The 25452-nt window shown below is 27.9% G+C and overlaps 1 protein-coding gene and 1 pseudogene across 2 annotated transcripts; one reads left to right on the top strand and one right to left on the bottom strand.

Moving 5' to 3' along the window:
- The first annotated feature begins 7062 nt into the window (after nucleotides 1-7062).
- LOC113846835 (nucleolar and coiled-body phosphoprotein 1) lies at nucleotides 7063-12081 on the top strand. Of its 2 annotated transcripts, none has more exons than XM_027475518.1 (7): nucleotides 7063-7397; nucleotides 8031-8095; nucleotides 9440-9483; nucleotides 9760-10403; nucleotides 10904-10996; nucleotides 11104-11165; nucleotides 11586-12081. In XM_027475518.1, the coding sequence occupies exons 1-7, from the start codon at nucleotides 7173-7175 to the stop codon at nucleotides 11689-11691; spliced, it is 1239 nt and encodes a 412-aa protein (XP_027331319.1). In that variant the 5' UTR covers nucleotides 7063-7172; the 3' UTR covers nucleotides 11692-12081. The 2 variants fall into 2 exon arrangements, with proteins under 2 accessions (XP_027331319.1, XP_027331318.1); XM_027475517.1 differs by having other exon boundaries at nucleotides 9754-10403; nucleotides 11586-12044.
- Nucleotides 12082-23123: 11042 nt separating this feature from the next.
- Nucleotides 23124-25452, bottom strand: LOC113874743 (annotated as a pseudogene).

Here is a 25452-nt window from a genome sequence, read left to right as displayed (position 1 = left end):
TGTACTTGGAAATGGAAAGTTTTCTCTCTCTTTCTCTCTCTCTCTCTTTCTGTTTGCGCTAGTTCAATGCAAAAGCTTCAATCTTTCGTGAGTTTTTTTTTTTTTTTTTGCTTATTCAATTTTGAAAATCAATTGAATTACCATAGTCAACCGGCACTACGAGTACTAGATTGTTGATGGGTTATGAGTATTTTGTCTCTCTTTTCATTTTCCTGGTTATAATTCTCTTCTTGTTTGTGGTTCATGGTACAAGCCACTCTGTGTATGTGTAACCGTCAAATCCATAGGCCCCAGTTAGCACTTTTGAGATGGCGTTTTGTCTGAAGCTTCAATTATGATTCAGTTTGAAATTAAAGCTTCTTGTGCAACTGATTCAGAGAGACCTTATCAACCTGTATCTTAAAATGTTGAATTTTTAAAATTCAATAATAATAAAAATACCATATATAGCCTTCGTCCTTCTTTGCTTGCTTTCTTTTGTCATTCTTCTCTCTTATTGTTCCCACTTTTTTCTGTCTTTCTTGGTTTGTTTTTTTTTTATGAACCAATTCTTGTGAAAGTGCTTCCAACATAATGGTTCATCATGAGCATCTCGGTCGTCCGCAATTTAAAGTAGTACAGGATTTTCATCCTTCAAAAATTTAGTTTTATGATAAAATATTAAAAATGAATGTCTTATAAAATTCTTGGACAATCTTGGTCCATTTTCTGAGATTCAACACTGTCCCTTATGCTTCTCTAGACAGCCTTTTGGTTTTGCATAACAGATAGGGATTTGGACTTATTATAATATAATAAAACACAAAAAGCGACAGCCATTTATTTTGAGTTTTTAGCTTGTAGTTTGTACAATGATCTATCCGTATTTTTATTCTGCATATCTATTCTTATCCTTGTTCCCCTTAATTTAATGGTCCCCCACTGAGCCTGTCCACGTAAGCACGATTAGTATATTAAAATTATTATAATTTTGAAAAGCGCTTAAGAATAATAATCAAAGTAATAATTGATGTAATCGTCATTTATTGCACTGATTAACAAGTTTCATTCTTAAATAGTAGTTGACGTGCGGTTCGAATAAAATTACCTTTCATAAAAAATAATATGCACGTTAAAAGAACAGTAATTTCCAATTTATACTGTTGAAAACCTACGAACATCCTTGTAGTGTCGCCACGTTATTATTCGACTCATAAAACCAGTGATTGTGTTACATTATTCTGATGCCGGGACAGCTAATTTAATAAGGTTTATAGATACTACTTATAAGAAAAATATATGTTCATGGCCATATACGATTAGTACAAGAAATATACGTGTGATCAGTATTGTTTGGAGTGGGTTTGAGGGGAAGGACTGAACAGCGGAAAAAGACACACGAGCATAGGTTATTGGTTGCCAGATATGCAGCTTTGTCTTCTCATGCAATATTTTTTTTTCTTGGTAAATATTTCTCTGTGTAATGCTATATGAAATAATAATGAATATGCAGTTCGTCCTTGATTAATGCTAGTACTCCACGTTTTAAAACTCGATTTGAATAAAGCCATCTCCATAGGTATGTATTTTGAAGTGTCAAATTAACAAATAAGAGTGAATAAATGAACATTTTGAAATATATAATTACATGCTTTAAGAATGGGTCATGTAGTGGGAAGCAATAAGGGAAATGAGTACTTTATACACGGCTTTAGAACAATACATGCAATGAGCTCAATTTTGCGTAAGTTAAAATTAAGTGGCCCTCTTGAAACAATACATGCAATGTGCACTTGCAAGAGCGATTAAATTGATGAATTTGCCATTATGTGCCCACTGAAAGAAAAAAGACTTAGTTATTATGGTTAGCGGTTTGGCTGAAGTTCGGTTGTTGATTGTGTTTGGCTTTTTCACAGGTGAGTGGATGATTGAAGCATGTTGTGTCAGTTGAGAGTACGTTTATAGATATAGTCAAATAAAAACAAAGGGGTTTGAAAAAGTGAGCCAGATGCAGATGCCCAACACATGCAACTGAGAAATTGTACCCAGGTGAAAGCTGATTAGTCCTCTCTCTCTTTACCTAACTGGCCACGCAGGCCTCGGCATGGTGCATTCTGAATCAGCTCGTTCCGTTGCCATCGCCACCACAATAATAGAAATTTGGAACTTCATATTTGATAAGCTTTTGCTTGCACATGCAGCCACCAGTGTAAAAATGGACCCAGCAACCGTATGTTTTGTTTTGTGATATGTGAGTTTCACAAACAACAAATGACATCAGTACACATACTTTAAAATATTTTCTATCTTTCATTTTCTTTGTATCTCTCATTTATATTATATTTTTCAATCTTTCTGGGTCTCACTATGTATATATACCTAACGAGTCCATGGATAACATTTTTCTCTGACAAAAGTAAGATTTTCTCTAGATTGTTAAGTGTGTCTTCAAATTTGGGCTATTAAAAAAATCTAATGTACTGATCTTACAATAGTTGGAGATCAAGTCTCTTTAGAAATATGATAGCTTATTAGCGTTGAAATAAATGTTAATCTAGTGGCATCTTAAAGTAAAATTAAATACGCTATAAAATATATTTGACAATTCAAACTTCTGAAATAAGTTATATTACTTTTTCAAATATTTACTTAGTAAAGAGAATAGACTCTAGGAGAATTTTTTTTTAAAAAGTTGAATTTTAATAAATACAAATAATATAACAATACTAATGTTATAATAGCATTCTAAATTATATTTATTAACCTTTTATGGTATATATGTTTGTGGTCTTTTTTAATAAGCTTTGCTATAAATTAAATTTTTGAATATTTTTTGAGTTATGTCAAACTTTTAAAATGATTCAATAAACATCAAACGCATTTTATATTAAATAAATTTGTTAAATTTAGACATTTAATATGAGATATTTTTTTAATCTATTATAGTGTTAAAAATTTTAACTCTCAGAGAAAAAGGATATATATTTTTAAGAAAAATATTGATTAAAAGTAATATTAATATTAATATATATATAACATTGATGTTGGTTGAATTGTCATTTTTTCTTTCTTTCTCTCTTTCTCTCTCACCAAACTTTATAAATGAACTATTTATTTGATTTTTCTTCAGTAAAATTCCTCACATTCAATTTTTTGAACAAAACAGTGTTTTAGGGTCTAATTGGTTAACTTTTGAAAATAAAAAGGCTTTATAATTTTAAAAACTTTTTAGAAAATAAAAAATATTTAGTTTATGACATACAAAACACTAAAACAGTTTGTTATTTTTGTCATCTGATTATTGTAACTTTTTCTAACACGTTTTATACTAATAAAAAACTCTTTAATAAAAGAAATACAATCAATCCTCAATTTATTAAAATAATATAAAAATGTAACGCATGTCTAACTTCGCATCTAGATTTTCACGACACTTGTCTAAACGCGGACCTGGTTTCCATGCAGTCATTTTTTCTGTATTCATTCCTGCATTAACGATGGTATAAAAGGTTGACTGCAAGGGATTCATGTTCTAAGTAATTTCAATGCGACAACTGAACATGTTGAAATATTTATACGTCTATTTTAGTACATAACTGAACATTTCGCCTTAACTGAAAAAACGAAAATTATAAAAGCTATAACCCAGATTCTCTCATTAAGATACACGGATATCCACAAAATGCATAAGATTGAAAGAAAAAGAATGAAAGTTGCTTTCACTGGTTGCTTTCGATGATTAGGCATTTACAGTTGGCATCACTACTCTGCCGTAAAGTAGATGCGGGATTCGGTTTGGCTACTATTTACAGCTACAAAAACTGCACACTTTTAAAACTTTGTCAAGCCTTGCTCTTCGTTTTCCCATTTATGCATACATTGTGAAAATGTGGAGTGATGGAAAGTGACCCTTTAACACAATCAGGAATACAGATATTCCCTGACAAGCTCTTGCTTTGATTTGGTAGATTAAGTTGAAGAAATAGTTACATACTCCATTCATTTTTAATTTTAAGTGTTTTCAGATCACTTATCTTCAATATTATCGCCTTTATTTCTAATGTAGATGTATGTGTTTACACACTAACTTGCTACAATTCAATACATGTGTTTACACAGTAAGGCTAAAAATCAGATATAGTAAACCGCAAATATTTATAGCTATTTGTTAAATGAGTTTGTCTTACTATTTTACAATTACTTTAAAATGTTGTTTAAAATAACATTCAAACTTAAAACTTTACTTTTTTATTCTTTTAAATTTTTTTATCAAAAAAATTATCTTTACACCCATGACGTTGTTTTATTTTCACTAGTTAGTTCAAAAATAGCGGCTAGTTTTATTAGATTTTTTTATTAAATAAATTAATATTTTCTACTAAAGTTTTGTAGTACAAAATTTTTTTATACGAAAGTTATATGGACAAAATTCAAGCGTATTTTAAATTGTTCTTAATATTATTTTTAATTAAAAATAAAAAATCGTTTCAGTAATAGCTAAACAATTTTAATTAAAATTTGTTCATTTTATACATATAGCCATTAATTGACCTTAATTTCTGTCAAAGTTCTTATATTTATTTTTTAAGTTGTTTTTATCCATCCAATAACGTGTAAACAAGTGAATTTATAATGTATTCGTATGAAACAGTTTCGTATGCTCCTTTTTCTAAAGAAATACATGGCTAAGTATAAAGGAATTTATGTTTTAGCATTTAAAAAACGTTTCAAATAAATAAATAAAATGTGATTATTTTTGTTATCTAATTTAATTAAAATTCACTGCCTTTTGACAATGAATTAAATTTTTAAAAATAAACCATTTCATTATTTTTATTAAAAAATAATTCTTATCAATCAAATCATTAATTCTTATAATATCATCATTTTCGTATATAAAATTGTAAATGACTCAAATATTTATAAATATGTAATTTAATAATGATTTATCAGTTATGAAAATGTAATAAAACAGTGAAATATTAATTATTAGTTAAATTGTATAAAATTCCGTACATTTAATCGATTTTATACAAAAACTTCACATTGAATGATTAGATTAATAAATATAGTTTTTAATGTATATTATTAAATTAAATAACTGATATGAATTTATGTTGGTTTTTTTTATAATATTGACACTGTTTACAAATTTCATAAAGAGAATAAAAAACTATGTGCTTCTTTTTTTAGTTATAAATTTTATATGTTAAATGTAAATCTTATATTTAGATCAGACTAATTTTACGAGTTATATTATATATAAATGTTTTTTTTTTAAATGTGTTATACCACGTGACTTCTATTATATTAAATATTAAGTTTTTTATTTTAATTTTTTTTTTAATTTATCTCTTTAACTAAGTTCTATTTGAAAAATAAAACATTTATTATTAATAATAAATTCATATTTTCATCACTTACAGCTTACTAAATTTAAAAAAAATGATAGCGTATCTTTAATTTTTAAAAAATTATTTTAACAATAGATTATAATATAAAATTTGATAGTATTTATATTTAATGACCAATTCCTTCACTAACAACATATTTATGGTTGTAAATTTTCATTGTAATATTTAACATATGCAAAATTAAATTAAAATTTTAACCTACTATAAATTTTACATATTAAATTTAAAAATGTTTTTCTAATAAAAATAGCATTTTTATTCTAAATGATAAATATTTTTTTAGCTCAAATCACAAATAATTTTTAAAGTTCATTCACTTTACGAGTACAAATATTTGTTCATATTAACCAATGACAACGCTTATTAGAAAAGATGGAACGAATAAATATTAGGCTTTGTGCACACATTTCAATGTAGTGATCCCAGTTTCAAATGTAATGGATTTCGCCCATCTAAATTAAAAAGATGTTTAAAATAAAAATACAACAAAATATGTATACTAGAAAAGATGGAATGATTGATTGCATAAAGGTTATAAATCTAATATTTTAAGACTAAACTTTTAATCCAAAACTTAATACGATGACATGTATGAACCTTAAATTGTTAATTCAATTTAACTGGATTTAACAATTTAGAAAATGAAATCATTTAAAATTCTTAAACCTATATAAATTAATAGTAGACTTATGCTTCGCGACCTTTTTGGTTGTTGTTTATATCTAAAATATTTGTTCCAATATATTATACCATAAAAATATTATTTTAACATGTTTTGTTAATATTAACCTTTAAGTCCACGACTATTGTGAATATAAAAAAATATCTCATCATTTAAAAAAAATAAATTAAGTGCCATTTAAAGTTATCAAATGCATTTATCGTATTTTTAAAAAATATATATAATTTAAAAAAAAAACTCTCTAAAATTAGTCACGAATGACAATTATCAAAACATATTATTTTATCCTGTAAAATAAACAATAACAAAAAAAAAATATGATAAAGTCATGTTTTAAATTGCTACAAATATAAATAAGTATATTTTTAGTCGTTTAAATTTTTAACTAGTTTTAGTATTTACAAATAATTTTTTTTAAAAAAAAATTTATAGTGTTTTTTAAAAATATTTTTATCATCACTCAACGGTAACAAATTCATAATTCTATTTGCTACTTACTATTTTAAAATAGCCACTAACACAATATATAATTAGATGCGTATTACCATATTATTAAAAAAGTAATATAAAATATTTTAATTTTTGTTAAAGTTCACGTGAATCAAAATTAATAAAAAAAAATAGAAGACAATTTTTTAATCATATTCATAAAAGCTGAAACATGTTTAAAAACACGATATTTTATTGAAATATATAAAAATTTCAAGAAAAATTAAATCGATTAAACATTTATTAAAATCAATACCTAAAATATTTATATATATATATTTTAAAATATGAACATAAACTAGTCAACTTTAAAAATAGTCAAACAATTAATCATCACATTATTTTTTATAAAATAAACCAGCTTACGATTTCTCCATAAAACACGTGGTATTTTCTTAGGTTAATAAAATGTCCAAAATGTAATTATACGGGTTTCTGGGCCCGTTACCGTTAGTGAAAGGGTTAATGATAAAACCCTAAATCAATTATTAGAAAAGAAAAAAGAAAAAGAGGAAACCCTAAATCAAACCTCTTATGTATCTTGGCCGTGGTGCAGTTGCAGGGTTTAGTGTGGTTCACACAGGACCGCGTAGAAGAATCTAATTCGCATGCTTGCAACTCCATCAACTAACAAAGGAAGCTCTACCCTCTTCGCTTTCACCCCTCGCCAAGTTCTGTTAAACAACCAAACCATGAAGCATAGCGTTGACAATGGAACCCTTAACACGAAACAGGAACCAAAGCTTCTTCTTCACCAATCCATTGCCCATTACTTGCAACGCAGTGGCTTCTCCAAGTCACTCAAAAAGTTTTGCTCCGAAGCGAAAATCGAGGTGGGTGGGTTATATAACTTGACAGTGTTTGACCGACCCTAATCCTGTGCTTGATAAAGCTCATAACTTTTAGTTGTACATAAGATATTGCACAATAGGATTTAACATTAGGCAATGGTTTTCTCTATTTTTCTGTTCTCAAACACTTTTCCCCTGCTTTTTGATATATATGGTGAGTGATTCTTAAATCGTGCTTGTTTTAGGGTCCTGCATTGTGCATTTGATTCATAAATAAAGTGGAAGAGGAAAACCCCATGTTTTAAATTTCAGGAGTGCTAACACAGTAGTATTGGTTAAAATTTATTGAAAACTACAAAATTAATGGTGAGGCACATTAATTTAGGAGTGAAAGCATCATATTGAAGAGTGTGTTATGAAAGAGCACGTTGCTAACATTACTCTTTAAATTTTTGAGCCAAATTGAAAAGGAAAGCTTCTTGCTTGGATAACAAGTTTGCTTTTAGAAATTATTATGTGGTTGTGTAGCAAAATGTTCTGTTTGCTGTGCAGTCACATATTGGCTATAATTGCTCGATGCCCCAATATTTATGTTTTGCTTATCACTGCTGAGTAACAGATGAGACTGCGTTTTCCTTCTCTTGTTTTACATCGTTGCTGCTGGTTGTAATGCAGAAAGATGATTTCGAGGGTTCGTTGGTTGACCTGGAGGAAATGTGCCTAAAGTATTTAGAAATATGGTAAGACTATGAACATTAATTTTGTATTGTTAAGTAGCCATTACACCAGATTGTCAAGATCTTGGAGAAATAATTTTATTATGATTATTGTTTTTTGGACCAGAAATATAAATAAAAGAGATGTCCTTTTGATAATCTCTCATAAGAGGTGCTCTTGTGAAGTTATATTTAAACCATGTCTGCAGCATTCTTAAAAAACATTGATATTTGCGATGGCGTTAAGAATATACTTGTAATTTATAAACCTAGCTTTTGTTTAATTAAAATTAGATCGCTACTGTTAATAATGGTTGTGTTTTACTAGTTATTTCAGCTAGCTTATAGTTTATTTAACTAGCTTATAAGCCTGTTTGACCCAATAATATATGTTTGGTAAATGAGTTTATCTTAATAGTGTATAGTAGCGTTTGAACTTATAGCTTATTATTATTTTTTGTGTTTTACCCTCAATTCCTTAATAGAACCCCTCATTTACTGTCTTCTTTAATACTATACCACTTATTATAATATAATTTGTCTTTTAATGTTCCAACATTTATTTTAGTTATTATATGTTTTATGCTTTTCTTATTTTTAATATAATATTTGATCTTTAATTTTACCAAACACTTCTAATTTGGTAAGCAAACTTACAGCTTTCTGCTTAGTTTTTCAGAATTTAGCTAGCTTGTTAGCTATTTTTGCCAAACATAGCAAATGCTGCAAATCAAACCCTGGTTTACATTAAAGCATGGGAGTTTCTGACGGATAAACACTTCCAGGAAAGTAGTGAGCAATATTTTTTCCCCCTAGATTTTAATAGGATTATCATCTATACATCTCATATTGTAGATCAATTAAGAGAAAAAAGTAGAACTGTGGCCAAGTCTAATATCCTCTCCAACCCTAAAGCATAAAAGAAAGCACAGCCAAACTGCCAATGAAAACTGTAAGATCTTTCTGCTGATTAGTGATTACTATCAGAATGAAACCCTCTTAAAGCAACTGTCTAAAGTCCAAACTCTGAAGCACCATGAAGAAGCCATAAACATAATCATATTTCTTGTGTAGGACATAGTGATACCCCTGAAGATGCTGACATTCTGCTTCATTTGTATACTCTGCTGAATTCTTTAAACTGTACCCTGGCTCCTGTCAGTTGTTGCCTGCGTATCCATGTATCACCAATAGTAATAACTAATAAGAAAGGTTGGACCAATTATTGGAAGAGCATTGTCTCTCTGCTAAATGCTGCTTCACTGATCAGTCTCTGGGCACGAATTATGTCTTGTATCTTTAATCAACATTTCTGTCTTGTTCTTATGTTAATTAAGCTTTTCTTTCTTGTTTTTCATCTCTTTTCAGTGGCAAAGATGCTAAGTCAAATGTCAATGATCAACACGAGCAAGGTAAGCTTTAATATCTGTGAAAAATTTGTCTTTTGTCACAAGGGCTTCCTTGGCACAAAGGTCTTGCCTCGTGACCTGGACATGCTCTCTGCATCTGGGGGCAAGGATGCATACTTGACCCTCCCTGGACACTGTTGTGTGTTGGGTCTCCCCTTTTTGTCACTGCTACTTTCTTTATTTTTCTAAATACTTGATTTTGCTTATCTCATCATGTTATTTCCCAAGCTGTATCACTTAAATCTTTATTTTGGCTCTTCTACTTCCTGCTAGTTGCAGGTGTGCATGCCCAAGACAAAGAAGAGGGTAAATCCAGGGAAAAGAAGAAAAAGAAGAGCAAATTAGTGTCTGAATCTCTTGCTAATGAAAACAATCAATTGGTGTCAGGCACTACTGTTCCAGAAAATAAAGTAAAGGATGGTGTATCTTCAGATGCCAAAGTTATTAATGGTGCTGAGGCGGTGAAGAAATCAAAGTCTAAAATGAAAAAGAAAGACAAGTCAAGTAGTCAAGGGGATGCAACAGAGCAGATTGGAGATCCGAATGAAACTGTTTTAGAAAAGAATCTTGAAGCATCAAACAATGGAAAGACACATGAGGAGAAAAAGGATTCTAAGAAAAGAAAAAGACCAATTTCTGAAGAAAATGGTCAACATGTTGCTGATATAAAGGCAGATGAAGAAACCAAACGCAGAAAAATAGAAAATTTGGATGAGTCTAAAGGAGGAGAGAAGTCAGCAAAAACAGAGGCAAATCTGGGAGGCGATTCAATTTCTAATAAAGAAAATATTGTAGCAAGTGGTCAAGTTAATGGTGATCAGTTACAGAAGACATCTAAGGGCCAAACCAATGGGGACCTGGAGAATGCTGGAGAGAAATCCTCTGTACAGAGGTCTCAGAAGAAACAAAAGGGATCAGGCGAGGTATTCTGTAACTAATATTTATTCTCTGAATATGTGACTTGCTAATAGATAAAGCACTTTGAAATCACACTTCATGTCTTCATACCTATTTTTTTGCTCATTTAACTTGGAACCAATTTTTATATTTTGATGCACTGGTCTCTGCCATCGTGATTGGTTTGAGTTGAGTTTGCCTTTTATCTTTATTTTTAAGGAAAATATGTTCTTTATAAAGATTATAGCAACAACCAATGCTATGAATACTTGAATAGAGTCTAAAACTTAGGTATTGTTCCAGGTTGTGGTTTTTGCTGGTGTCCCTTTAAATGGTATAATTAATCATATAAATTCCTATATGTTTGCCTCAATGTCCTTAGTTCATTTCTACTACCTCACATCTGCCATCTGTCTGTCCTAATTAGGAATTTAGGTTATGTAGTCATATGAATTTAAAATTCATGTTTCGCTTATAAAGCTAAGATTTATGGTGGAATTCATGTCTGTGACAACTGTAATTGCAGCAAAAACCAGTGAAGGCGGCATTTCAGCGTGTACAAGTTGAAAAAGTAGAATTTGCTGATGAGAGGCTTCAGGATAACTCTTATTGGGCAAAGGTGTGATAAATTGATAGTTTTTCACTCTCTTTTTCGTGCATTTGATGGTGTAAATTTTGGCCTTTTTGCATTCTCCAACAACTTTTTGTTGGTGTATCTGTCTGCAGGGTGGTGCTGACAGTGGTTATGGTGCAAAAGCAGAAGAAATTCTTGGCCAAGTTAGAGGAAGGTCTGTTATTTCATATCTGTTATTTTGCTTTCCAATATTTGCACTTATTTGAACTTGTGTTTCTTGCATCTGAAATTATTATTTTAATGACTTTGGCTTGCAAGATTAGTGCTTTTATGTTCAGGCTATAAAATAAATGCACAGTTGGTTGCATTAACTTTATTTTTTTATTGAGTCTATCCAGGGAAAATATATTGTTTAATGAGCAGTTCGAAGTTAGCTTAACTTGCCTTAGAATTTCATGTTATACATTATGTATAGTTGGAGACTTGATTCATTTTTAAACCTTTTTGCCTTATTCAGCTCATAATATAATTTTTTAAAATGTGGACAGTAATGATTTACGCATATTTCTTTGATATACACATTTTATGACTGTCTTTTTGTGTGTTTACATCGAACTTTTTTCCTCGGATACAGGGATTTTCGTCATGAGAAGACCAAGAAGAAACGTGGGACCTATCGGGGAGGACAGATTGATTTACAATCCCACTCAATAAAGTTCAATTATTCTGATGATGACTGACTAGGAAGCATATAAACCCCTCCCCCCTCCTTTTTTGGGTCAACGAAATTTCCTTTCAATGTTTGGTACTGGAGCACTATGCTAAAGCTGGTGTTACCATGATAATTTTGCTTGATTATGTTGTACTGAAACAACTTTTATTCATTTGGACAAATTATTTAAACAGTTTTACCAAACACCTTGTGCTGCCTAATGTTACATCTAGTGAAGCAAAGTACGTAGATTCTGGTGTGGTATGATTTGCAATGTTGCAGTGGAGAGACATTAGCCGCTGGATGCATAAGCTATATTAATTAGATTTTGCTGATTTGTCATGAAGCTGTTAGCAATTTGAAAGTAAAGGATGCGTTAATACGATCCAATGAGTGTCTCTGCTCTGGACTCTATCTCTCAGCATTCACTTTTATGACATTTCCAATATACTCATTAGTAGATTTTTTGTTTTGTAGTTTGAACAATGCAGGTGGTAGTGTTGTTTTGTACTGTTGAGGACTGCGTAGTATTGTTCCCATTATTGCCTTATCCATGTTGCTGAACTGTGCTATGTTAGCTATTGGGGAGTATACTAACATACCAAAAAATATGCATGGTTCTGGCAAACAAAAGGAATGTAGTCAATAAATTTTGAACATAAAAATATTTTTTATGTTTTAAACATTCTGTGAGTATTTTTAAACTAAGCATAATTTTTTTTTAAAATAAAGTATAAGGGATGTATAATTAATTCAAGAGAATTGAGTTTAGAAAGTGTAAAGTAACAACAAACTCTAGTTCAATAGGTTATTTAGAAAACTTTCGATGAGTTGGGAGATTAAGTTAAAGGAAAAATTTAGTATGAAAAAAACTAACTTCAAAGGCTAAGTAAATTAAAATTTGAATTAAACTTGACAAACAAAAATTACAATTAAACTATTTTTTAATGATGAAATCAATTGTTTTGTAAAATAGTTATGATTTTTATTTAAGCACAACTGAAATGAAATATATGAAATGTAAGTTTATTATAACGGATACTTGCAATGACTAAGGGGTGAAATTGGAGAGAGAAATTACAAAGGTTAGATATATTAGATCCACTGTAGAAGAAGGCAGAGAAATATATGAAGATGTAAATCATTAAAGTCTTGATCTTAGCAACTTTCCGAATGAAAGTCTTCGCAAAATCTTTGAATGTTAAAATAGTCACACTTTAAACTGGTTTATATTTCCTGTTATAAATCATATAAGCAAAATGACAAGTATATACACAGTTTTTGTTTCATTTTTGGAAAATGTATACACAGATTTCCCTTTACTAAATATTTTATTTTCATTATGTGTGTCAAGATTCCTTGCCGTGAAAGCTTTGGTCAACAAAGAAACCCCTTTTAATAAATTATGGGGTTAAAGTCGAACAAGAATCAAATTACAAAATTAGCCAAATTCCATAAGCATTTTCTTTTAAAAAAAGAGCAAGAGAGACCCATTATTTGCATTGCTTAGATTTTGTTTGATATTTTACATTAGTTAAATATATGACTAAAATATTATTTATATTTATTTTAACTTGTTCTTTCCTTTTGAATTTAGGAGGAGAGAACGATGTTATAATTCAAGGTAGAGAAAGCCTTTAATACGGGTAAAGTATCGTTCCTTATAACTTCAGCTATTAACAGAGAATTTATTCAAAATATTCTCCATAATAATTTATTAACTTCGGTTTGAATTAAGCCAATTATGCTTCGAATTAATAATACGGATAAGTGTTTAAACTTTACACGTCAATCTTTGTCTGTTACTTGACGTGGAAGACACGTTTCAGGCTCTCTGCATTGACAAAGAACGAGCTTAACTTATTCTTCGTAAGGAGGAAAATTATACATAATAATTTATCTATCATAAAATATTAAGAGTGTTAATTAAATAAAACATTTGATTATAAAATATTATCGATCTAACTTTAATTTTCTTGTTTTTAAATAAACACTTTAAAGATATATTATTGAATGCATGTGAATTAATTGATAGGTATTAAGTATTATTTTAACTTATCAGGTTTGAATATTAATTGATGCAACTGTTTCAATACTTAAAATAAGACTTTATTTGTTAAGATATCAATTGATTTAAAATAAATTATTAAAAAAATATTAAAGGGTAAATTTTATTTTTTAAAAAAGACTTTCGTATGTGAGATGGATCAAACTCAGAGATTATGTTAAAATTGTGAATAATTTTGCATCTTTCAGCATGAGAAATTTGATTTTAAAAAAGTTACACGTTTTGAAAAAAATGTGTACATGTCCTTTGCACACAATTTCAACCTCTCTTTCACTCAATTGCTGTGTGCAGTGGTTAACATGTCAATTCATGTACAAAGCAAATGGAAAGAAGGAGCAAGCACCACTGCTTCTATGCTTCTATGTCTCCACTTGCGAATTTCTTTGGCGACAGTAATCACTGGAAAATTGCATTTTCTCACTTCCCCTTTTGTGAGTGTGTAAGATGGTCAAAGAGATAACACATTCACGTTGATATAACTTTTTCATTTTTTTATTTTAAATCAAGTTTCGCATACTCTAGATGTGAAATTGTTTATTTTTTAAAATCAAATTTCATAAGTGTAAAATTATCAATTTTAACGCATATTATAATCTCTAAGTTTTATCCCTTTTAATATAGTTAATTATTTTCTTTAATGATTTCATGCACGAACACACGCGTGTCACGTCTGTGCTTCGTATGAATGTCACTTTGCCGACAAGAAGAATCTCCATAACGAATGTTTTAATATATTTTAATTGACTGTTATGAAAGTTACTTTATTTTAAAAAAAAAACAATTTAAAAATATTACTACCATTTGTCTTGGCAACAAATTGGCAAAGACTTTGATGACTTTGACATTCCTCAGGGAGGAGTCCAACGTATGTTCACGGCTGCGAACCTGTTCAAGCAGATTGAGAATTAGAAATTAAAAATTAATTTTTTAAAAGTATATATTATTTATTTAAATTAGATAAAATATATTTATCTACCTAAGAATACATCAATATAAAAAAATATCTAATTATAAAAGTGGATTTTTAAATATGGTCACTTATTTAAATATAAATTTTAAAAATTTATACACAATTTTCATAAATATGTTCATAAAGCCTGAGTTTAACTTTTTAAATAATTTAATTTAATTTAATTTTAAACTTATTAATGAGCTAAGTAAAAAATTTAAACAAATATTATTATTTAGTGGGTTAAACTCAAATAATTTATAAATAGTTTAAAAAATATGAAAAAAGTGTTATAACAAGAACATTATTCATCTTCGAAGTATCTTGTAGACTCCCATTCCGAAAAATCAATAAATAATGAAAGAGGAAGAGCTGGAATATTGATGTGTATGTATACATCAATGACTTTGATTCACTGTCTGACAAATTACCATGAATTTTCGGAGGGAGCAATATTCTTGTTAGAATATAGAAAATAGCTTAGTTAATACTCGTCAATGTCTACAAATGCTGGCTGTTTACTGGTAATTGCCTTCTGCGTGGTGTTGCAGTCACATGCTCGACTTCGGATGCAATTGATCAGCAAACTATACTAACTGTGCAATTAAGGAAAAATCTTAAGTACTTAGCTTAGATGCTTTTTCTTTTATGCATCAAAGGGTATGTATTTCAGTGGTAAGTCTCAAAGATAAGTAAATTAAAGTCAGTAGTAAAAACGGTTAATATAAATCTAAAAAAATAAATAATTTGAGAAGCAAGAAGTATTTATTACAATAATTGTAAATTTGAGAAGATATTATATATTTTATTTAGACTGATGATGATAATTTTTTTAATCTTAAAAATTAAATGATATTTATGTTTTTTTTAAATAAATCATTTATTTTATCTATTTATGTAAAATTAACCATGATACTTATTTCATGCATGAAAAAACATATAATGCACTCTTAATTCATAAAGTACCATATGACATACAAAATCTTTTAAATTAGAAAAACTTAAAATATAAGAGCATTTTTATTAATATTTTAAAAATATTTTTTTATTTTTTAAAATAAATTCTAGTATAAATTTGTATTAAATTTTATTTTTAAAAACATAAAATTATTTTTAAAACAGTAATCAAACATAATCTAAATATTTCTTCTCTCATTTAAAAACTCTATAATAAAGATAATTACTATAGAAGTCTTTCCTTTTTTATTTTTTATTTTTTATTCTAAAAAATTAACTTGCAAACAAAGTTTAAGAGATTCAAGTATTATCTATCCTCAAATTTAATTGGCTAACAAAAGTTATGGATAATATCACTTCATTAATTTTTTTAATCTAATACTTTTTATGAAAAATTATTTATCTATTAATTATAAAAGTTTAGGATAACATTATTTATTCTATAACAATTATTTCTTTAACTTAAAATAAAAGAATAATTAATTAATGACAAAGATAAAAATATATAATAGAAAATTAAATAATTTTTTATTAAAAAATTAAACATATTCCTTAATCCTTTTATAAAATATAAAAATATATCATTATGATTTTGTTTATAGTTTAAGTTGGTATTTTGACTAAAATTTTGTAATTCTTTGAAAAGTCTTTTTACTTTTTGATAAGTTTTATGAAAAGTGATACTCAAATAAACATTAATTTTAATAAAAATAAAAGTGACTTTTTTTATAAGTTTTCAAATAAATTACAGCCAAGGAAAAATATGTTTTTTTGTTGTTGTCAAAATGTAAAAATATTTTAAAAAATTCATAATAAATGATTGATCACAAAAGGTAACAGGAATAATAATTAGTGAAAGAATTATGTTTTTGAGTTGTTTTAGAATCATGGATATTATTAATAAATGAAGTTAAAACAATGGTCGAATATCACTTTGTTAGAGAAAGTAGATCAAATTATTTTTGGTGAAACGTTCAAGAAAAATTAAAGATTTCTCTTGAAGACTTAAAGTGTCAAGAATAATTATAAATAGAGAAACATGTTAAAAATCATAAATAAAATGTAATAATGATAAAAAAAAAATTTAGACAATTATATTATATTATATCAATAAATAACATTTCATTTTACTGTATTGTCAATGTTATGACCTGACATTAAAAAAATCAATATTTATTTGCCTTGTTGATTAAAAGTTATACATTTCATTTATTGTAAGATTAGCATGCAATTGTTCTTCTTTTTCCTTGTCTATTTTTATTCTACTCTTTGGATCATATTAATTTAATTATTTTATTAAAAAACACACACATAAAATATATCTAAAACTCAATCATAAATTACTTTTAAGAACGAAGAAAAACCTAGACGCTTAAAGGTTGAGACATTACAGTCTAGAGACAACAAAATAAAAGGCAATGGCTATTGGTAATGCGTAAGAGTCAGTGCCTATTGCATGGTCCATGCATGTCTATTCGGTCACGTAAAGTTCGCAACATAAGGGGCATACGGGCATTATAAGATTTAGCTTACTTTGGTAAGAAAACACTTTTCAATAAATATTTTAATTGTTAATAAAAATTAAATTGTTAATATAAGCAGGAAACGAGGAAAGGGGTGATTAATGGATGCCATGGTCTCCCCGAAATTTTTAATTTCTTTTAATATTATTATATAAATAACATACTGACATCCTAAAAGATTTACTCTTAACAAATTTCTTATTTTTTTTAAAATTTCTTTATAAGTTAATTATTTTATTTATTAAAATAATAATACAAAATTAGAGTTACTAATAGAAGAAGATATTAGTTAGACTAACAACTCAATTTTCTATCCTGTAATCAACAGACGAATGAGTGATTACTACAACTTAATTGAATTCTTCTTGTGTTTACAACTATTATCACAAAACGTGCTTTTTTACCTATGGAAGCTATAAAAAATAAGATTACACAATAAATAAAGTTTTTTTTTATACCAATTATGCAATTATTTATATTTAAAATAAAAATACTAATTAAAAATCTCATTATAAATATGATAATTAATGATTATTTTATGAAACAACGGCAAATACAAGTTTAGAAGACAAGATATATTCTTGATCATGTTATATGTATATACATGAATGATTTAAACTTGTTGAAATTTTATTCATGCTAATTAGAATCATTCCTTCAATATTCGTACGCCCATTAGTTTCCTTCTCCGGCACCATATTATTAGTCATTTTTTAAATAATTTTTTGTCAAAGCAAAATTAATATTTTATTACTCAGGCATTTGAATTATGTAAAATTTAATTTATACATAAAATAATTCGAGCTCATTTGTGCGTTATGTTTTAATCAGAGTGTATTCTACGTCAAAATATTTACCTAGTACAAATATTTTACGTAATTTTACTAATTTTGAAATCAACCCATCTTGTTTATCTTTTTTTTTTTTACACATAAACTATCAGCCTTAAGTTCACGTTGGAACTATTAACTATGCTAATATTAATTCCACACGTGCCACGCATATGTGAGATAAACACACGGAAAGAGATGTGGCATATGTTCGAACTAGTTTTAATATCACACACACGTATGCGTTAAGGAAATACGTAATATTATATTTATAAACTTTTTATAAGTTGTTTCAAATATAATTATAACTTATTTGTTTTATAACTAAGTCCCAAACAAAGTGCTATTTGAAAAAGAACCCTACAGTATCCTTTCACTAGTCTTCTTCTATATCAGCATGGATGTTTTAGTTAGTAATCCACTGATTTATTTATTACTCTATAACTATTTTTATTATTTTACTCTTTTCTTTTGGGTTGGCCCGATGTGCAAGTCCATTCTTCCATATTTTTAAACGATTTTTTAAAAATATTAACTTAATTTTATCATGATATTAAAAAATAGTATTTCTTTAAAATGTTTTCTTAAAAAAAAGTACTACTCTAAAAGGTATAAATACTTATTTTAAATAACATTTATTTAAACTCAAATAAGAATTTAATAAGCATAGTGGATAATTATTACGTTTTTGGGCTTTCCACTTGTTGTGATTAGTTTAGCATGCCTCTCAAATGGGGTGTTTTGTACCACAAGTTGGACTCCTCAGTAAAATTTCAGAGTAAGTGTGCGGTAATTTTTTAACTTCTATAAATAAATACAAATTTAATTAAAGTGTACAGGATTTTAATCAAAATTACTAGTTTATATAATAATTTTTCTAAACTACATATATTCTTATTAAAAAAACATTATTATTCAAGTCAAATAAAATTACTGTAAATAAACTTAAACTCAAGATAATATAATAATTTATTATAAAGAGAGAATAAATGTAGGTTAATATAAAATTTTTAAATTAGAATAAATTTGAAAATATGTGATTAACATAACATTTGAAGGTTTATAAATCCTTTCATTCTTATTTATAAACTCTTAAAAATATAATAATCACTTGAATGTTTTATTTGAAAATATATTTCTTATATAAAGTCTAAATAAAAAGAGGTAAAAAGTTAAATTGAGTAAGTTCGTAGTTAAGTTTTTGTAAAAGAATAAAAATATATAAAAAATAAATTAAACTTTTGCAAGTTAAAAATAATTTATTTTTTAAAAATTTAAATAAGTTGAATAAGAATAACAAAAAAGTATAATTTAATTTATAGAAAAAATTATTAATTTTTTATAATTATTTTTCCACAAGCTCACCAACACCGTATTATGATATTTTATTTTCTATTTAATATGATCAAAGTGTATATTAGTGATGACTCAGTGATTTCCATTTTGATTATTCAACCAGACATTGATTTGATTTGGAACTAACTTGCGGGGCTAAAATAAAGGGAAACTTGAGAATTGGCTAAATAGTGAGATTGTTAGGATTTTGGGGTAATTTCTATTTATTTTGTCTATGTTTCTTAACTTTTATATTATTATCATTATTATTGTATTAAAAATTCTCTACACGTTTTAATAATTAAATGATTACAAATTAATTTTTTATGCGTCAAGTAAATAATCTAATATTTCTTTCAGTAAAATTTATTATTTTTATTAAATATATGCTTAATATAAATAAAAAATATATTCATGATATATACTTTATTGTAAAAAATAATAAAGTATAAAACTAACATTTCAGTATATTTTACAGTATGTATTTTAAAATGAATATTAGTATAAATATAATATTATGATATATAAAATATTATTTATTAAATTTTAAAATTTTATTATTAATGTATAATCATTTGAAAATATATAAAGTTTAAAAGATTCTATAACGACCGGATTGAGAAATTTCAAACATGTTTTTAAGATAAGTCTAATTTTTAACACAAAACTTGTTTAAACAAATTAATTAACCTCAAACAAGGTTAAGCTCCTAAAAGAGACGGAAACAATCCTAAAAATCGGAGGTGCCAGAAAATGCTGACATAATAAAGTACATGATTATTTGTTTATATAGGTTAATAAATCATTTATTGTGCATTTACAATTACATTATTTTAAGGACGATAAATGGAACTCTCTGTACCAAACTCTTGAACAGTGAATTTAATATCTTATAGATTATATATATAATGAAAATTTATGAAAACATTATATTTGGAGAAAAATTATAAAAATATAAATTTTATAAAAAATTATCACTGACGTTTTTTAGTAGTTTAAAAAATTTATTATTATTTTATAAAAATTATGACATTTAAAATAATTCAGTAAATTCCCTCTAATTTTGACTAATTATAATTATTTTTATAATAATTTAAAAGGAAAATAGAAAACATAAAAGGAAGAATTTTGACAGCACTCGGGTTCCGAGACAACAAAAGCCGTAGGAAAGCACGTGCAGCAGAGTCGCGCTTGTGGATGATGCTCGCGCAGTCGTTGTCATTTCAACCTAAGGGGCCAACGGGCAGTGACAAAGATTCAGCTTTTCACTGTATAAGAGTTAAATGATTTTATTTTCACTTTTTATTCATTGTATTTTTATACTAATAACTATAAGAAAGCTCGTGACAAAGATAATATATATATATATATATATATATATAATAATATAATATATATATAAAGTCAAAACAAATATTATTACAAATAATTATCAGTATAAATAAAGTTAAGTTTTGCTAATTAATAATTTAAAGATACTAATTAAAGACTTTAAAAGTAAAAACTAAAATTCACATAATTACTGTTTTTTTTGCTAGTTAATCACAATTACTTTGTGGATAGGTCGATGCTAATAAGTGATTAGGATTTAGGATAAAACAGCTTAAAATAAATAAATAAGTTTCCAATCTTAAAAATGTCATGTATGAAAACATTTAATTACATCATCAAATATTCAACGTTTCTGGAAAAAAAAATAAAAAATAAAACCCAGCATGATAGGGTACTTAGCAATGTTTTGAAGAGATGTCAAGTGTTAAAAATTTTAAGGCTCATATAAAATTTGTTTCTATATTTATAATTTTTTTGTTTTTTAAAAAATATTTAGATTTAATCTATAATAAATTAAATAAGTTAAAAAATCCCTCATAACTATTTTTTGTTAATTAACGAAATTTTTAATTAACATTATTACATGTAAGGTACATGAAAGATTTTTATTTTCGTCGACATGTATTGTTATTATAAAATTTACTTTTACAAAATTTACTGGATTTAGAATTAGTTTCTTAAAACATTGTTAATATTTAGTCTTCAACAAAATAAATAAGTAAACAATTTATTTTCTGTTATTAATTTTTGTTAATTAAGTGTTTGAGTAATTAACAAAATTTCAATTCACGTCAGTATGTTTTAAATATTCAATATACCTTTATATTACAATCAATATACAATTGTTACATAGTAATATAAATCATGTATCCTAATAATCATCTATAACATGGTTAAACAGGGGGAAAGTTCATCATAATTGTATTTTTACTTGTAAGTGAATTATGCGACGAAGATAGATTCCTAAAAAAAAGAAACAAAATAACAGTGCTAAATTGACCTTTAGGATAATGATATATTAAATAGAATAATGTTGTGTTAATTAAAACAATAATATACTAAGTATTTGATGTATAATACTAATAAGACAAAAGTCTATCACATGATGACATTAAATTAAAATTATGTAAAGACAAAGATTGAGGATAAAAATTGATTTTCTACTTTCTTAATTTATTAAAAACTAAATTCTATATATTTTTATAAATTACTATAACAAATTTACAAAGACTAAACTTGTTCAAAGCAAACTTTAAAACGAGTCCACTACAAGACTTTGCTTTCATAATCACACCACAGGATCGTCTTCGGTGGTTGGTTCAATTTGGATATGGATCCTCTCATGTTCTGGCTGAAACATGACTCTCTTGTCGTCATTCGCTTAAGCGAATTTATATCAGCTTAAGTGAATTTTTGCTTGAGCGGTGATTTATGGCTTAAGCGGTACAATTATGGGATTCAGGCTTCAAAGCGAGTCTAAGCGAGGTTGGTGAATCTTCGTTTAAGCGACAATTCATGGCTTAAGCGAATGTAAAATTGCTCCGCTCAACCCAAGCAAATATATTTAATCTTAAGCAAATTTTGGACAGAGAATCATGAATTTTAGGCTAGTTTCTCGCTTAAACTATTTTAAAATCGCTTAAGCAAAATGTTATTGGCTTGAAGCGGAAGTAATTGTGAATGAAGCGAATTTAGGACAAAGAACACTGATGCACAGACCTCTAATTCGCTTAAGCTGATATGTATCTGCTTAAGCAAACTGTGAATGGCTTGAGCCTATTTTTGGGATGGTTAAGCGAATTGTGAATGACTTAAGCGAAAATAAAGGCTTAAGCGAATTATGCAGAAAAAGGGTAATTATGTAGAAACTGACAGCATGTTATCAAAGAATGAAATTTTACAAAATTTGTTATCAATGTCAATTCCAGTCATCCAAAAACAGTTAAATATGACAACAAAAGATGGATAATAGACCATTCTATTCCATTCTAATAATGGTACACAATTGTTCACAATGATGCATAACAAAAAACAATTCATTAATACATAGACAAGTCAATAATAAAAGAAGCCATTCCATTCCAATCAAATATCATCCAAAAATATATCATTGGTATCATGAAGTTGTTCCTACAAAATAAGAAGAGATATTAGGAACCAACATTAATGATTAGACAATGTAAAGTTAAGCTGAAAATTATTACTCTTAACAAACCTGTGAAACTTAATTGATTAAGTAATGTGTGAAAAGGATCATAACATGGAGGTGCCGAACAATGTACTTCAACTGGATCACAAACCATTGGTTGACATTCCTATAAGATATGAACACCTATATTGTTATATTATATGGTTATAATATGGAAGTTAACTGAATTGTATTTACTGGTATTCAAAATCATTATATAAATGAACCTGAGATGCTGATTGATCTAAAAATGGTGTTCTATTCTTCTTTCTCTTTGCTTATAGCTCAACCCAACTTTTGAAACATTTACTTCCTTTTCTCTTACTGCTTGGTTGTTGCTTGAATCCCTTAAGTTGTGTACCATCATCATTAGCTATAATTTCTGCATCATATTTGTCTTTATCCATAACACTGTTTGTTTGCAATCGAAGCTTTATGATTTTGCCAATTAAGTTATTAATATTGTCATCAACTAGCTGACAATATTCTTCTGAACTGGAAACATCAAAGGCCAACGTAATCATTTTACATGCTAGGTTACGATATCGGCGTGTGGCACTAAGTTTAGAATCTCCTTCTACCTTTATTCCTTTGACATTGTGAATAATCCCACTACGACCCTGTGTTGTCCATCTCTTAAGTGTGTATTTATCAAGGACAACCTTCACATCATTGGCTTCAAACACTTTCAATACATGACAGCAAAGTATGCTAAATGTTTCAAACTTCTTACAAGAGCAATATATAGTGCTTGAAGAAGGTTCAAATGTAACTGTTCATGATCTTTGTTGATGTTGATGGACTTTAGTAATAACGTATTCAATTAAAGGAGGAGTTTCAATCCTTTGGGATATGCTACAAGCTAAGATTTGAGCAAAATTGTTGTTGGAATAAGTTAAATATTGTATTTGTGTAAACATTTGCCATTTGTATTAAGATTGGTGACACCTCATACTGCAACATAGGTAGCTTATGGTGGGAGTTGTACTCATGCTTCAGCTCATTGTAACGCTTTTCTTCAACAACTCGTTCAAAATGAGCAAAGAATTGTTTGATGTCAACACCACATTTCATACATGCCTTGAAATCAAAGTTTAAACTTTTACTTAATTGAGTACTTCGCATTCCAAGGGTGAACACATTCTTGAGATAACATGATGCTTATTTCTCCTTTATGGAACAAAGTGAAGTAATCCAAGAATTTTGTTCAACATTGTATTCTGTTATGAACTTTTTCCAAGCCTCCTTAAACTCAATTGAAGAATTAAAGTCATAAATGCATTTTTTCAAATCTCTTAAAAAATGACTTTCTCCTTTCATCAAATTGCCAAGGTGTTTTATGCCATTTTGCATTAAATGCCATGTGCATAAAACATGATATGTGTGAGGCATTACTTGAACAATTACCTTTGTCATTGCTTGATCTTGGTCTGTAAAAATGGTTTGAGGTTGTTTTTGATTGTGTGTTTCTAAAAAGGTCTCAACCAACCACTTAAATGATTATGTTGTTTCATCATACAACAAGGTTGCCCCGAAGATAACAACACCTCGATAATGATTAAAATATGAAAATAAGGCTAGAGGCCTATTAGCACGATTGGTGCAATATGTAGTGTCTAGTGATACGACTTCACCAAAACACCTGTAATCAATCACCATCTTTGTATCTGCCAAAAAATATTTGTGATTTGTTCCTCAGCATCCATTTGGCATGCATGAAAAAATGATGGGTTCTCGATTAACTGTCATTGAAAGTATTCCATTAAGCAACCAACTTCTCCGTATAACATTCACCTTTGTCTCTTACCCTTCAAATAATTTTTTACATCACCAATGGAGTATAGCCAACATTAGCTCGATATCCTGCAAGTGTGCTCATTAGCTGAAATGATGATTTCTGTTGCAATCTTGAGGACTCGGCCAAATCAATTTGATGAGCTTGAACTTCAGTTATCTTACGATGCGAAGCAAACATGTGTGTTGTTTCTGAAAGTTGTAATAAATGATTATGCTCTTCAACAAACTTATGTACAACATATTTGTTGTTGCTTTCCAAAAACAATGTTATTCTTGCGATGAGCTTGAACTTTAGTTATCTTACGATGCGAAGCAAACATGTGTGTTGTTTCTGGAAATTGTAATAAATGATTATGCTCTTCAACAAACTTATGTACAACATATTTGTTGTTGCTTTCCAAAAACAATGTTATTCTTGCGATGAGCTTGAACTTTAGTTATCTTACGATGCGAAGCAAACATGTGTGTTGTTTCTGGAAATTGTAATAAATGATTATGCTCTTCAACAAACTTATGTACAACATATTTGTTGTTGCTTTCCAAAAACAATGTTATTCTTGCAAGACAATCAATTCTAGTTTCTGCCCTGTGCTTTGTAATTGTTGCATTTCTTTTATCCTCCTTTCGACGTCCCTCTTTACAACAAACGTACTGATAAGATGAAATTACACCATCAACCTTTCTCCCGTTATAATATTGTTTCCTTACACCAAATCCTGCTATCCTTCCATATTCACACCAATATTTCCATGCTTCTTCAAGAGTGTCAAACTGTAACCCAACATGTGGCTTCCATGCAATGCATTCCAT

The sequence above is a fragment of the Abrus precatorius genome, unplaced genomic scaffold (assembly GCF_003935025.1).
Source record: "Abrus precatorius isolate BTA unplaced genomic scaffold, Abrus_2018 Scaffold8, whole genome shotgun sequence".
NCBI classification, from domain to species: domain Eukaryota; kingdom Viridiplantae; phylum Streptophyta; class Magnoliopsida; order Fabales; family Fabaceae; genus Abrus; species Abrus precatorius.
Note: the sequence above shows the minus strand (reverse complement) of the source record. Positions and strands in the feature narration are given on the sequence as shown.